The sequence below is a fragment of the Erithacus rubecula genome (genome assembly GCF_903797595.1).
Source record: "Erithacus rubecula genome assembly, chromosome: 3".
Lineage (NCBI taxonomy): Eukaryota > Metazoa > Chordata > Aves > Passeriformes > Muscicapidae > Erithacus > Erithacus rubecula.
Window position 1 is genome coordinate 51,056,089 of NC_136689.1, and position 13,125 is coordinate 51,069,213.

The 13,125-nt window shown below is 56.5% G+C and overlaps 1 protein-coding gene and 6 pseudogenes across 7 annotated transcripts; 3 read left to right on the forward strand and 4 right to left on the reverse strand.

Moving 5' to 3' along the window:
* Window positions 1-1,032: 1,032 nt before the first annotated feature.
* On the reverse strand, window positions 1,033-2,908 carry LOC306799876 (feather keratin 4 pseudogene; annotated as a pseudogene). Its single transcript has 2 exons — window positions 2,784-2,908; window positions 1,033-1,553 (listed from the first exon to the last, which is right to left on the reverse strand). The product of its transcript is annotated as a feather keratin 4 pseudogene (transcript).
* LOC306799877 (scale keratin pseudogene) lies at window positions 2,681-3,383 on the forward strand (annotated as a pseudogene). The gene is made up of 2 exons: window positions 2,681-2,816; window positions 2,923-3,383. The product of its transcript is annotated as a scale keratin pseudogene (transcript).
* Window positions 3,384-4,922: 1,539 nt separating this feature from the next.
* On the reverse strand, window positions 4,923-6,420 carry LOC306800599 (uncharacterized protein). Its single transcript, XM_079302831.1, is given in 3 exon segments — window positions 4,923-5,149; window positions 5,151-5,519; window positions 5,913-6,420. Coding segments are annotated over 3 exon segments (618 nt in total). The 5' UTR covers window positions 6,117-6,420; the 3' UTR covers window positions 4,923-5,104.
* A 227-nt stretch (window positions 6,421-6,647) lies between these two features.
* Window positions 6,648-7,279, forward strand: LOC306800600 (scale keratin pseudogene; annotated as a pseudogene). The gene is made up of 2 exons: window positions 6,648-6,783; window positions 6,890-7,279. The product of its transcript is annotated as a scale keratin pseudogene (transcript).
* Window positions 7,280-9,061: 1,782 nt separating this feature from the next.
* LOC306800444 (scale keratin pseudogene) lies at window positions 9,062-9,580 on the reverse strand (annotated as a pseudogene). Its single transcript has 2 exons — window positions 9,568-9,580; window positions 9,062-9,461 (listed from the first exon to the last, which is right to left on the reverse strand). The product of its transcript is annotated as a scale keratin pseudogene (transcript).
* An 823-nt stretch (window positions 9,581-10,403) lies between these two features.
* On the forward strand, window positions 10,404-11,080 carry LOC306799534 (scale keratin pseudogene; annotated as a pseudogene). Its single transcript has one exon. The product of its transcript is annotated as a scale keratin pseudogene (transcript).
* A 1,083-nt stretch (window positions 11,081-12,163) lies between these two features.
* Window positions 12,164-12,884, reverse strand: LOC306800443 (scale keratin pseudogene; annotated as a pseudogene). The gene is made up of 2 exons: window positions 12,731-12,884; window positions 12,164-12,624 (listed from the first exon to the last, which is right to left on the reverse strand). The product of its transcript is annotated as a scale keratin pseudogene (transcript).
* Window positions 12,885-13,125: the final 241 nt, after the last annotated feature.

A 13,125-nucleotide genomic window follows, 5' to 3' on the forward strand; every position in this document is an offset into this window, starting at 1 on the left:
TTGTCTCTTTGCCTCCTTTTCCCAAATCATGAGAACCATGGGGATGGGGACGTTCCCAGTCTGGGAGGGGAAATTCTGATGCTGGCAGAAAATAATATGAAATCAGAAAAATACAGTAAAATAGAAGAGGGAAATGGACAGTATAAGATTAAGAGAAGAAGAAAATGGAATCATAGAGGAAGTAGGAAGATATGAATTGAAGACTTGGGAATGAGTCAGGGAAAAAGAAGGAGAAGCAAATGGATGTGGAGAAGGAGATGAACATGGCCAAGAATGCGGAGCTCCAAGCACTCTGTCTGAACAAAGACAGAGCCCATTGCTTGCTGGCCTTGAGACAAGGAGCTCTTACACACCTGTCGTAGTGCTGCCAATGGCTTTGGCCCCAGTGCTGGGAGCCCTCCATGGGCAAAGGCTGCCACACCTCCAGGCCCTCTGTGCTACCATGGTTCTGCTAAAAGACCAGGGACAGAAATTAGAGAGACAATTCCCTCTCTCTGTGCCATGTATGCTGATACACTCATTGTCATCAAGTCTTTTCCTTTCAGTTTCTATGTCTTAATCTGTGTTCTATATAGCTCTTGTCCTCTTTGTCTATCATCTTCTGTTGCTCCATCTCTGTCTTCTACATTGTGATGTCCTTCTTCTTCTCATTCTCCTTTCCGTTCTTATCTTCATTCTCCGTACAATTTTCCTTCTGCTTCTCTTCATACCCCTATTCCTTTTCCCCATACGCATTCTCAATATTCCCTAGGTTATGATTCAATTTCCATTTTCATTTCATTTTGATCTCCCCATAAACCTCCACTCTCGATTCACTCTTCTTTTTTATTACCGCTTTCTTCTTCAATTTTCCATTCCTCCTGGCCTTCCCTGCATCACCATTTCCCCTCCCACTCCTGGAACTCCCCAGTCCCTGGGCTTTTCAACACTAGGGAAAAACAGCCAATGAGAGGGTAATTAGTTGAAGGAAAACTTTATTGTACCAGGAAGGGCAGGAGAAGCAAGGAGGGGGAACGTGGGCAAGCCCAAGACAGGCCATGTGTCAGGGTCTGCAGGAGGCCAGGGCAGCTTGTGCAGAGCTCAACTTCTCCATGCTGGGCTGAGGCGGCCGCAGGCGTTTGGGCTGGGCTGTGGTGGCTCTAGCAGGGCCCGCAGGTGTCCCAGAGCTTCTTGCTGTAGCGGGGCAGGGCGCAAGGGCTGTAGGCGGGAGCAGCGCAGGCTCTGCCAAAGGTGCAGAGGCCAGCGGAGGCCTGGGTGGCGCCGGCGCCGTAGAGGCCGCCCAGCCCCAGGGAGCCGCCAAAGGCCGGTGCTCCGGAGGAGCCCACCACGGCTTGCTGGGGGAAGGAGGTGAGGATGGGGCCGGGGAAGGTGACCACCACGGGGGGCGGCTGGATCAAGGCCGAGGAGTCGGGGCACTGGCGGGCACACAGCTCGTTGCAGCTCTCAGCGATGGGCTGGGGCACAGCCACGCTGGTTTTCGGGGTGCACAGCTCGTAGCTGCTCCTGGGGGGACATACATCATAGCAGGACATCTTGACGTGACAGAGATGAGGCTGAAATGGGAATTCAGAAAAACAGCGGTTAGAAGAGACATGGGGATCTCCATATTCAGAAGTGCCCTGCTCCCAGATCTGCCCCACAGACCCTGACTGGCCACAGCCACACGGCCTCGCCCACAGCACCCAGCACTGGCTCTGTGTCCAGCAGCCCCCTCAGAGCCCTGATCCCTAAGCCCCCAGATCTCACTTGCCCTGCCCAAGTCCCTGTGCCCAGCCTGGTGCCATCTGTCCTGGCCAAGGGGCTCCTTCCTTGCTCTCCCAAGGAGGCTCAGCTGGGTCTGGCTGTGCCAGGCTGCTGCCAGCACGTCTCCTCCCCCAGCAGCTCTGGTGGCCAGGGAGGGCCCTGGGCAGCCCCTGGGGCAGGAGGCAGAGCCCTGCAGGACGCACCTGGCCTTGGGCTGAGCAGAGGGAGGCCGCAGCAGTGGATGCAGCCCTGGGCCAGGACAGCGCTTTTATGGGTGGCTGCAGAGGTGGGCAGGAGCCGCCCATGCTGGGAGCACGTGTGTGGGACAAGGCCCGGCCTCAGCCCTGCAGCCACGGGGCCCTTCTGCTGACTCCTGGCTTTCCTGGCCAGCCCCAAGCTGCACCATCAGCTCCTGCAATTATCCTGCTGGCATGCTGCCAGTGCCATTTCCTGGACCACAGCAGCCCCAGGAGGTGCCTGGCATGTGCCACCGGCTGTCCCTGATGGGCAGAGGGCAGAGCTGAACTAGGACTTATGAAAAGGGAGCAACTGTGGGGCCCTGCCTGCTCAGCACCACCCAGCACTGGCCAGCGCTGCAGAGATGGACTCCATCTGCTATCCAGGCCCTGCCAGTAAGCTCTGTGACACAGGGCACAAAGGGCCCTCGTGCCAGGCCTGATATACATGGCACTAGGATCAGAAAGCCCCCCAAAACAAACAGAGCTTAGTGATATTTCAACCCTCTCCAAGCCACTTTCAAGACCTCATATGTGCAGCTGGAGCCAAATTCCTGGTGCCGTCCCTGCTATCAAGTATCTGACGTGGCAGGAAGGACAAAATGGCTTGGAGAGCAGGAGATGTTAGGGTGACACATGAGGGGTGCTGATTCTGGGAGGGGCAGAGGATGCACAGCCCTGGTGTCATCACCATAAGCAGCAGCAGCAGGGAGTGTCCAGTGTGCAGATTGGCCTGGCTGGAGCTGAGCAATGCTGGGGCTGCTATAAAAGCCCTGCCTGGGCCACACTGGGCCAAGCACTCACCTGGCCACCTTCTCCTCCTCCTCAGGGACAAGGGTAAGTGTGTGAGCCCTTCTGCTCACAGCTCCCTGCTCCAGCCCCAGCCCCTGTGGCTTGGGTGCTGCCTGTGCTGCTCTCCTGCCATGGCTGCCCTCTCTTGCAGAGCACCCTCGCATCTCTCACCAAGATGTCCTGCTACGACGTGTGCACCCCGAAAACCAGCGTGGCTGTGCCCCAGCCCATCGCTGAGAGCTGCAACGAGCTGTGTGCCCGCCAGTGCCCCGACTCCTCGGCCTTGATCCAGCCGCCCCCCGTGGTGGTCACCTTCCCCGGCCCCATCCTCACCTCCTTCCCCCAGCAAGCCGTGGTGGGCTCCTCCGGAGCACCGGCCTTTGGCGGCTCCCTGGGGCTGGGCGGCCTCTACGGCGCCGGCGCCACCCAGGCCTCCGCTGGCCTCTGCACCTTTGGCAGAGCCTGCGCTGCTCCCGCCTACAGCCCTTGCGCCCTGCCCCGCTACAGCAAGAAGCTCTGGGACACCTGCGGGCCCTGCTAGAGCCACCACAGCCCAGCCCAAACGCCTGCGGCCGCCTCAGCCCAGCATGGAGAAGTTGAGCTCTGCACAAGCTGCCCCGGCCTCCTGCAACCTGTGACACCCGGGCTACCTACCTGGGACTGGCTTACTCTCCCTCTCTTGACCTCTCCTGCCCTTCTTGGTACAATAAAGTTCTCCTGCATATGATTCCTGTCTCTTTGCCTCTTTTTTACTAAGCCACGAAATCTTGCAGTTATTTTGTCGAGACAGACTGGACTGGCATCATCACCAGTGCTTTACTGGAAACTTTGAAAAACTTCTTTCACTGTACTTTTACCCTGACATCTCTGAGTCCTTTTCTTACAGTAAGGTCAAAACAGCTTTGGCTCCTTCTCTCCTTTCTGCATAGCTGGCTAGATCCCCGGCTGACCCCTACCCACTCAGCTTACCCTGACTGTCCCTTATGCAACATATTCTTGCCTTATCTGTCCCTTGTACAACTGCCTGTCCCTTACCTCCTCACAGCACTGCAAGCAGACTCCATGCCAAGGTGCAACAGACACTCAATCTCAAGCCCCAACTTCCACCTCAAATGTAACCTGAGACTGTAACTTGTGGCCAGCAAGCCATCTCAATCTTAACACCAAAAATCTTTGGGCAAGCACAGATGTTTGCACTCCTCAGTAATCAGAACAGGTGTAATTCATCAGGAGAGATTGCCTTCTGTCCTTTAAACCTGTCTTCCCACAATGAACACCCCAGGCATGTGGGAGTTGCCAGGACAGGAGGGGAAATAATGATGCAGGGATGGCCAGGGGCAAAGGAAAATAGAAAGTGAAAGAGAAAATAAGACAGAAGAGAGAATGAGAGAGAGGAGGTTTATGTGGAGATGAAAATGAAATCAAAATGGAGACTGAATCAAAAGATAAAGAATTTTGGGAAAGGTTTGGGGAAAAGGAGATCTAAAAGGAGTATGAAGAGAAGCAGAAGGAAAACACTAAGGGGAATGAGGATAAGAAGAGGAAAGTGAACAACAAGAAGAAGAAGATGACAAAGCACAAGATGGAGATGGAGATGGAGCAGGAGAAGATGAGAAACAAAGAGAGGTATGAATAAGAATGACTAAGACATGAAAGGAAAGGGATGGACTTGATGAGAATGAAATTTAATGTATATGGTTTAGAGAAGGGGAAGTCTCTCTCTGATTTTTCTGCTTGGTTCTTTAGCAGAGGAAGGTGGCAGAGAGGGCCTGGAACTGTGCCCCTGGAGTGCTCCCAGCTCCAGGGAAAACCCCATTGCCTGCACTGCTCCAGGAGTGTAAGAGCTTCTGATCTCATGGCATGCAAGCAATAGAATCTGTCTGTCATCAGCAAGCATATTTGTATCTCCATCTCGATCCCCTTTTCCTCCTCCTTCTCCTTACCTGACCCTTTCCCAAAGCTCTCCTTTATATCCTCCCACCTCCTATATGATCCCACTTTTGTCTGAACTTCAGTCTCTATTGTCGGTTTAGCTGTTCTTCTCAACTTCCATTTCCTTTCTTCCAGTGTCACCATTTCCCTTCCCTCTTTTGGAACATTCCCATCTATATGGCCCTCATGACTTGGAAAAAGGAGGCAAAGAGACAGGAATTAGATGCAGGAAAACTTTATTATACCAAGAAGGGCAGGAGAGGCCAGGAGAGGGACGGTGGGCCAGTCGCAGGCAGGCCATGTGTCAGGGTCTGCAGGAGGCCAGGGCAGCTTGTGCAGAGCTCAACTTCTCCATGCTGGGCTGAGGCGGCCGCAGGCGTTTGGGCTGGGCTGTGGTGGCTCTAGCAGGGCCCGCAGGTGTCCCAGAGCTTCTTGCTGTAGCGGGGGCAGGGCGCAAGGGCTGTAGGCGGGAGCAGCGCAGGCTCTGCCAAAGGTGCAGAGGCCAGCGGAGGCCTGGGTGGCGCCGGCGCCGTAGAGGCCGCCCAGCCCCAGGGAGCCGCCAAAGGCCGGTGCTCCGGAGGAGCCCACCACGGCTTGCTGGGGGAAGGAGGTGAGGATGGGGCCGGGGAAGGTGACCACCACGGGGGGCGGCTGGATCAAGGCCGAGGAGTCGGGGCACTGGCGGGCACACAGCTCGTTGCAGCTCTCAGCGATGGGCTGGGGCACAGCCACGCTGGTTTTCGGGGTGCACAGCTCGTAGCTGCTCCTGGGGGGACATACATCATAGCAGGACATCTTGACGTGACAGAGATGAGGCTGAAATGGGAATTCAGAAAAACAGCGGTTAGAAGAGACATGGGGATCTCCATATTCAGAAGTGCCCTGCTCCCAGATCTGCCCCACAGACCCTGACTGGCCACAGCCACACGGCCTCGCCCACAGCACCCAGCACTGGCTCTGTGTCCAGCAGCCCCCTCAGAGCCCTGATCCCTAAGCCCCCAGATCTCACTTGCCCTGCCCAAGTCCCTGTGCCCAGCCTGGTGCCATCTGTCCTGGCCAAGGGGCTCCTTCCTTGCTCTCCCAAGGAGGCTCAGCTGGGTCTGGCTGTGCCAGGCTGCTGCCAGCACGTCTCCTCCCCCAGCAGCTCTGGTGGCCAGGGAGGGCCCTGGGCAGCCCCTGGGGCAGGAGGCAGAGCCCTGCAGGACGCACCTGGCCTTGGGCTGAGCAGAGGGAGGCCGCAGCAGTGGATGCAGCCCTGGGCCAGGACAGCGCTTTTATGGGTGGCTGCAGAGGTGGGGCAGGAGCCGCCCATGCTGGGAGCACGTGTGTGGGACAAGGCCCGGCCTCAGCCCTGCAGCCACGGGGCCCTTCTGCTGACTCCTGGCTTTCCTGGCCAGCCCCAAGCTGCACCATCAGCTCCTGCAATTATCCTGCTGGCATGCTGCCAGTGCCATTTCCTGGACCACAGCAGCCCCAGGAGGTGCCTGGCATGTGCCACCGGCTGTCCCTGATGGGCAGAGGGCAGAGCTGAACTAGGACTTATGAAAAGGGAGCAACTGTGGGGCCCTGCCTGCTCAGCACCACCCAGCACTGGCCAGCGCTGCAGAGATGGACTCCATCTGCTATCCAGGCCCTGCCAGTAAGCTCTGTGACACAGGGCACAAAGGGCCCTCGTGCCAGGCCTGATATACATGGCACTAGGATCAGAAAGCCCCCCAAAACAAACAGAGCTTAGTGATATTTCAACCCTCTCCAAGCCACTTTCAAGACCTCATATGTGCAGCTGGAGCCAAATTCCTGGTGCCGTCCCTGCTATCAAGTATCTGACGTGGCAGGAAGGACAAAATGGCTTGGAGAGCAGGAGATGTTAGGGTGACACATGAGGGGTGCTGATTCTGGGAGGGGCAGAGGATGCACAGCCCTGGTGTCATCACCATAAGCAGCAGCAGCAGGGAGTGTCCAGTGTGCAGATTGGCCTGGCTGGAGCTGAGCAATGCTGGGGCTGCTATAAAAGCCCTGCCTGGGCCACACTGGGCCAAGCACTCACCTGGCCACCTTCTCCTCCTCCTCAGGGACAAGGGTAAGTGTGTGAGCCCTTCTGCTCACAGCTCCCTGCTCCAGCCCCAGCCCCTGTGGCTTGGGTGCTGCCTGTGCTGCTCTCCTGCCATGGCTGCCCTCTCTTGCAGAGCACCCTCGCATCTCTCACCAAGATGTCCTGCTACGACGTGTGCACCCCGAAAACCAGCGTGGCTGTGCCCCAGCCCATCGCTGAGAGCTGCAACGAGCTGTGTGCCCGCCAGTGCCCCGACTCCTCGGCCTTGATCCAGCCGCCCCCCGTGGTGGTCACCTTCCCCGGCCCCATCCTCACCTCCTTCCCCCAGCAAGCCGTGGTGGGCTCCTCCGGAGCACCGGCCTTTGGCGGCTCCCTGGGGCTGGGCGGCCTCTACGGCGCCGGCGCCACCCAGGCCTCCGCTGGCCTCTGCACCTTTGGCAGAGCCTGCGCTGCTCCCGCCTACAGCCCTTGCGCCCTGCCCCGCTACAGCAAGAAGCTCTGGAACACCTGCGGGCCCTGCTAGAGCCACCACAGCCCAGCCCAAACGCCTGCGGCCGCCTCAGCCCAGCATGGAGAAGTTGAGCTCTGCACAAGCTGCCCCGGCCTCCTGCAACCTGTGACACCCGGGCTACCTACCTGGGACTGGCTTACTCTCCCTCTCTTGACCTCTCCTGCCCTTCCTGGTACAATAAAGTTCTCCTGCATATGATTCCTGTCTCTTTGCCTCTTTTTTACTAAGCCACGAAATCTTGCAGTTATTTTGTCGAGACAGACTGGACTGGCATCATCACCAGTGCTTTACTGGAAACTTTGAAAAACTTCTTTCACTGTACTTTTACCCTGACATCTCTAAGTCCTTTTCTTACAGTAAGGTCAAAACAGCTTTGGCTCCTTCTCTCCTTTCTGCATAGCTGGCTAGATCCCCGGCTGACCCCTACCCACTCAGCTTACCCTGACTGTCCCTTATGCAACATATTCTTGCCTTATCTGTCCCTTGTACAACTGCCTGTCCCTTACCTCCTCACAGCACTGCAAGCAGACTCCATGCCAAGGTGCAACAGACACTCAATCTCAAGCCCCAACTTCCACCTCAAATGTAACCTGAGACTGTAACTTGTGGCCAGCAAGCCATCTCAATCTTAACACCAAAAATCTTTGGGCAAGCACAGATGTTTGTACTCCTCAGTAATCAGAACAGGTGTAATTCATCAGGAGAGATTGCCTTCTGTCCTTTAAACCTGTCTTCCCACAATGAACACCCCAGGCATGTGGGAGTTGCCAGGACAGGAGGGGAAATAATGATGCAGGGATGGCCAGGGGCAAAGGAAAATAGAAAGTGAAAGAGAAAATAAGACAGAAGAGGGAATGAGAGAGAGGAGGTTTATGTGGAGATGAAAATGAAATCAAAATGGAGACTGAATCAAAAGATAAAGAATTTTGGGAAAGGTTTGGGGAAAAGGAGATCTAAAAGGAGTATGAAGAGAAGCAGAAGGAAAACACTAAGGGGAATGAGGATAAGAAGAGGAAAGTGAACAACAAGAAGAAGAAGATGACAAAGCACAAGATGGAGATGGAGATGGAGCAGGAGAAGATGAGAAACAAAGAGAGGTATGAATAAGAATGACTAAGACATGAAAGGAAAGGGATGGACTTGATGAGAATGAAATTTAATGTATATGGTTTAGAGAAGGGGAAGTCTCTCTCTGATTTTTCTGCTTGGTTCTTTAGCAGAGGAAGGTGGCAGAGAGGGCCTGGAACTGTGCCCCTGGAGTGCTCCCAGCTCCAGGGAAAACCCCATTGCCTGCACTGCTCCAGGAGTGTAAGAGCTTCTGATCTCATGGCATGCAAGCAATAGAATCTGTCTGTCATCAGCAAGCATATTTGTATCTCCATCTCGATCCCCTTTTCCTCCTCCTTCTCCTTACCTGACCCTTTCCCAAAGCTCTCCTTTATATCCTCCCACCTCCTATATGATCCCACTTTTGTCTGAACTTCAGTCTCTATTGTCGGTTTAGCTGTTCTTCTCAACTTCCATTTCCTTTCTTCCAGTGTCACCATTTCCCTTCCCTCTTTTGGAACATTCCCATCTATATGGCCCTCATGACATGGAAAAAGGAGGCAAAGAGACAGGAATTAGATGCAGAAAAACTTTATTATACCAAGAAGGGCAGGAGAGGCCAGGAGAGGGACGGTGGGCCAGTCGCAGGCAGGCCATGTGTCAGGGTCTGCAGGAGGCCAGGGCAGCTTGTGCAGAGCTCAAGTTCTCCATGCTGGGCTGAGGCGGCCGCAGGCGTTTGGACTGGGCTGTGGTGGCTCTAGCAGGGCCCGCAGGTGTCCCAGAGCTTCTTGCTGTAGCGGGGCAGGGCGCAAGGGCTGTAGGCGGGAGCAGCGCAGGCTCTGCCAAAGGTGCAGAGGCCAGCGGAGGCCTGGGTGGCGCCGGCGCCGTAGAGGCCGCCCAGCCCCAGGGAGCCGCCAAAGGCCGGTGCTCCGGAGGAGCCCACCACGGCTTGCTGGGGGAAGGAGGTGAGGATGGGGCCGGGGAAGGTGACCACCACGGGGGGCGGCTGGATCAAGGCCGAGGAGTCGGGGCACTGGCGGGCACACAGCTCGTTGCAGCTCTCAGCGATGGGCTGGGGCACAGCCACGCTGGTTTTCGGGGTGCACACGTCGTAGCAGGACATCTTGGTGAGAGATGCGAGGGTGCTCTGCAAGAGAGGGCAGCCATGGCAGGAGAGCAGCACAGGCAGCACCCAAGCCACAGGGGCTGGGGCTGGAGCAGGGAGCTGTGAGCAGAAGGGCTCACACACTTACCCTTGTCCCTGAGGAGGAGGAGAAGGTGGCCAGGTGAGTGCTTGGTCCAGTGTGGCCCAGGCAGGGCTTTTATAGCAGCCCCAGCATTGCTCAGCTCCAGCCAGGCCAATCTGCACACTGGACACTCCCTGCTGCTGCTGCTGACACCAGGGCTGTGCAGCCCCTGCCCCTCCCTGAGTCAGCATCCCGCAGGTGTCACCCCAGTATCTCCTGTTCTCCAAGCCATCTTGTCCTTCCTGCCATATCAGGTACTTGAATCCCGGGATGACACCCAGCAATGGGCACCTGGAACACTTGGCAGGAGCTGGAGTATCTGATGCAGGAGTGCCAGAAGCCTGCATCATGGAAGTGACCTGTTCACCACAGAAGATCCCAGCAGAACCAGATCCCATCTGCCTGCAGTTAGTGCCCAGCAAACCCTCTTATATTGGTGACAAACACCACTTGTGTCCTTCCCGATATAGACATGGAAGGATAAGAGATGTCCACCTGGCCAGGGCTGATTCCAGCCCTGCCCTACCTGTTTAGACCATTAAAGGCCTTCCTGGACACCATTCATGCGTGCCATCCCTGTTATCATCGAGATGATATGGCAGGAAGCACAAGATGGCTTGGGCAGTGGGACGTACTGGGGTGACACCTGGGGAATGCTGACTCAGGGAGGGGCTGGGGATGCACAGCCCTGGTGTCAGCAGCAGCAGCAGCAGCAGCAGCAGGAGGGAGTGTCCAGTGTGCAGATTGGCCTGGCTGGAGCTGAGCAATGCTGGGGCTGCTATAAAAGCCCTGCCTGGGCCACACTGGACCAAGCACTCACCTGGCCACCTTCTCCTCCTCCTCAGGGACAAGGGTAAGTGTGTGAGCCCTTCTGCTCACAGCTCCCTGCTCCAGCCCCAGCCCCTGTGGCTTGGGTGCTGCCTGTGCTGCTCTCCTGCCATGGCTGCCCTCTCTTGCAGAGCACCCTCGCATCTCTCACCAAGATGTCCTGCTACGACGTGTGCACCCCGAAAACCAGCGTGGCTGTGCCCCAGCCCATTGCTGAGAGCTGCAACGAGCTGTGTGCCCGCCAGTGCCCCGACTCCTCGGCCTTGATCCAGCCGCCCCCCGTGGTGGTCACCTTCCCCGGCCCCATCCTCACCTCCTTCCCCCAGCAAGCCGTGGTGGGCTCCTCCGGAGCACCGGCCTTTGGCGGCTCCCTGGGGCTGGGCGGCCTCTACGGCGCCGGCGCCACCCAGGCCTCCGCTGGCCTCTGCACCTTTGGCAGAGCCTGCGCTGCTCCCGCCTACAGCCCTTGCGCCCTGCCCCGCTACAGCAAGAAGCTCTGGGACACCTGCGGGCCCTGCTAGAGCCACCACAGCCCAGCCCAAACGCCTGCGGCCGCCTCAGCCCAGCATGGAGAAGTTGAGCTCTGCACAAGCTGCCCTGGCCTCCTGCAGCCCCTGACACATGGCCTGCCTGGGGCTTGCCCTCCATCCCTCTCCTGGCTTCTCCTGCCACTCTTCATTCAATAAAGTTTTTCTGCATTCAGCTCTTGTCTCTTTGCCTCCTTTTCCCAAATCATGAGAACCATGGGGATGGGGACGTTCCCAGTCTGGGAGGGGAAATTCTGATGCTGGCAGAAAATAATATGAAATCAGAAAAATACAGTAAAATAGAAGAGGGAAATGGACAGTATAAGATTAAGAGAAGAAGAAAATGGAATCATAGAGGAAGTAGGAAGATATGAATTGAAGACTTGGGAATGAGTCAGGGAAAAAGAAGGAGAAGCAAATGGATGTGGAGAAGGAGATGAACATGGCCAAGAATGCGGAGCTCCAAGCACTCTGTCTGAACAAAGACAGAGCCCATTGCTTGCTGGCCTTGAGACAAGGAGCTCTTACACACCTGTCGTAGTGCTGCCAATGGCTTTGGCCCCAGTGCTGGGAGCCCTCCATGGGCAAAGGCTGCCACACCTCCAGGCCCTCTGTGCTACCATGGTTCTGCTAAAAGACCAGGGACAGAAATTAGAGAGACAATTCCCTCCCTCTGTGCCATGTATGCTGATACACTCATTGTCATCAAGTCTTTTCCTTTCAGTTTCTATGTCTTAATCTGTGTTCTATATAGCTCTTGTCCTCTTTGTCTATCATCTTCTGTTGCTCCATCTCTGTCTTCTACATTGTGTTGTCCTTCTTCTTCTCATTCTCCTTTCCGTTCTTATCTTCATTCTCCGTACAATTTTCCTTCTGCTTCTCTTCATACCCCTATTCCTTTTCCCCATACGCATTCTCAGTATTCCCTAGGTTATGATTCAATTTCCATTTTCATTTCATTTTGATCTCCCCATAAACCTCCACTCTCGATTCACTCTTCTTTTTTATTACCGCTTTCTTCTTCAATTTTCCATTCCTCCTGGCCTTCCCTGCATCACCATTTCCCCTCCCACTCCTGGAACTCCCCAGTCCCTGGGCTTTTCAACACTAGGGAAAAACAGCCAATGAGAGGGTAATTAGTTGAAGGAAAACTTTATTGTACCAGGAAGGGCAGGAGAAGCAAGGAGGGGGAACGTGGGCAAGCCCAAGACAGGCCATGTGTCATAGGTTGCAGGAGGCCAGGGCAGCTTGTGCAGAGCTCAACTTCTCCATGTTGGGCTGAGGCGGCCGCAGGCGTTTGGGCTGGGCTGTGGTGGCTCTAGCAGGGCCCGCAGGTGTCCCAGAGCTTCTTGCTGTAGCGGGGCAGGGCGCAAGGGCTGTAGGCGGGAGCAGCGCAGGCTCTGCCAAAGGTGCAGAGGCCAGCGGAGGCCTGGGTGGCGCCGGCGCCGTAGAGGCCGCCCAGCCCCAGGGAGCCGCCAAAGGCCGGTGCTCCGGAGGAGCCCACCACGGCTTGCTGGGGGAAGGAGGTGAGGATGGGGCCGGGGAAGGTGACCACCACGGGGGGCGGCTGGATCAAGGCCGAGGAGTCGGGGCACTGGCGGGCACACAGCTCGTTGCAGCTCTCAGCGATGGGCTGGGGCACAGCCACGCTGGTTTTCGGGGTGCACACGTCGTAGCAGGACATCTTGGTGAGAGATGCGAGGGTGCTCTGCAAGAGAGGGCAGCCATGGCAGGAGAGCAGCACAGGCAGCACCCAAGCCACAGGGGCTGGGGCTGGAGCAGGGAGCTGTGAGCAGAAGGGCTCACACACTTACCCTTGTCCCTGAGGAGGAGGAGAAGGTGGCCAGGTGAGTGCTTGGCCCAGTGTGGCCCAGGCAGGGCTTTTATAGCAGCCCCAGCATTGCTCAGCTCCAGCCAGGCCAATCTGCACACTGGACACTCCCTGCTGCTGCTGTTGCTGCTGCTGCTGCTGCTGACACCAGGGCTGTGCATCCCCAGCCCCTCCCTGAGTCAGCACCCCTCATGTGTCACCCCAGCATCTCCTGCTCTCCAAGCCATTTTGTCCTTCCTGCCACGTCAGATACTTGATAGCAGGGACGGCACCAGGAATTTGGCTCCAGCTGCACATATGAGGTCTTGAAAGTGGCTTGGAGAGGGTTGAAATATCACTAAGCTCTGTTTGCTTTGGGGGGCTTTCTGACCCTAGTGC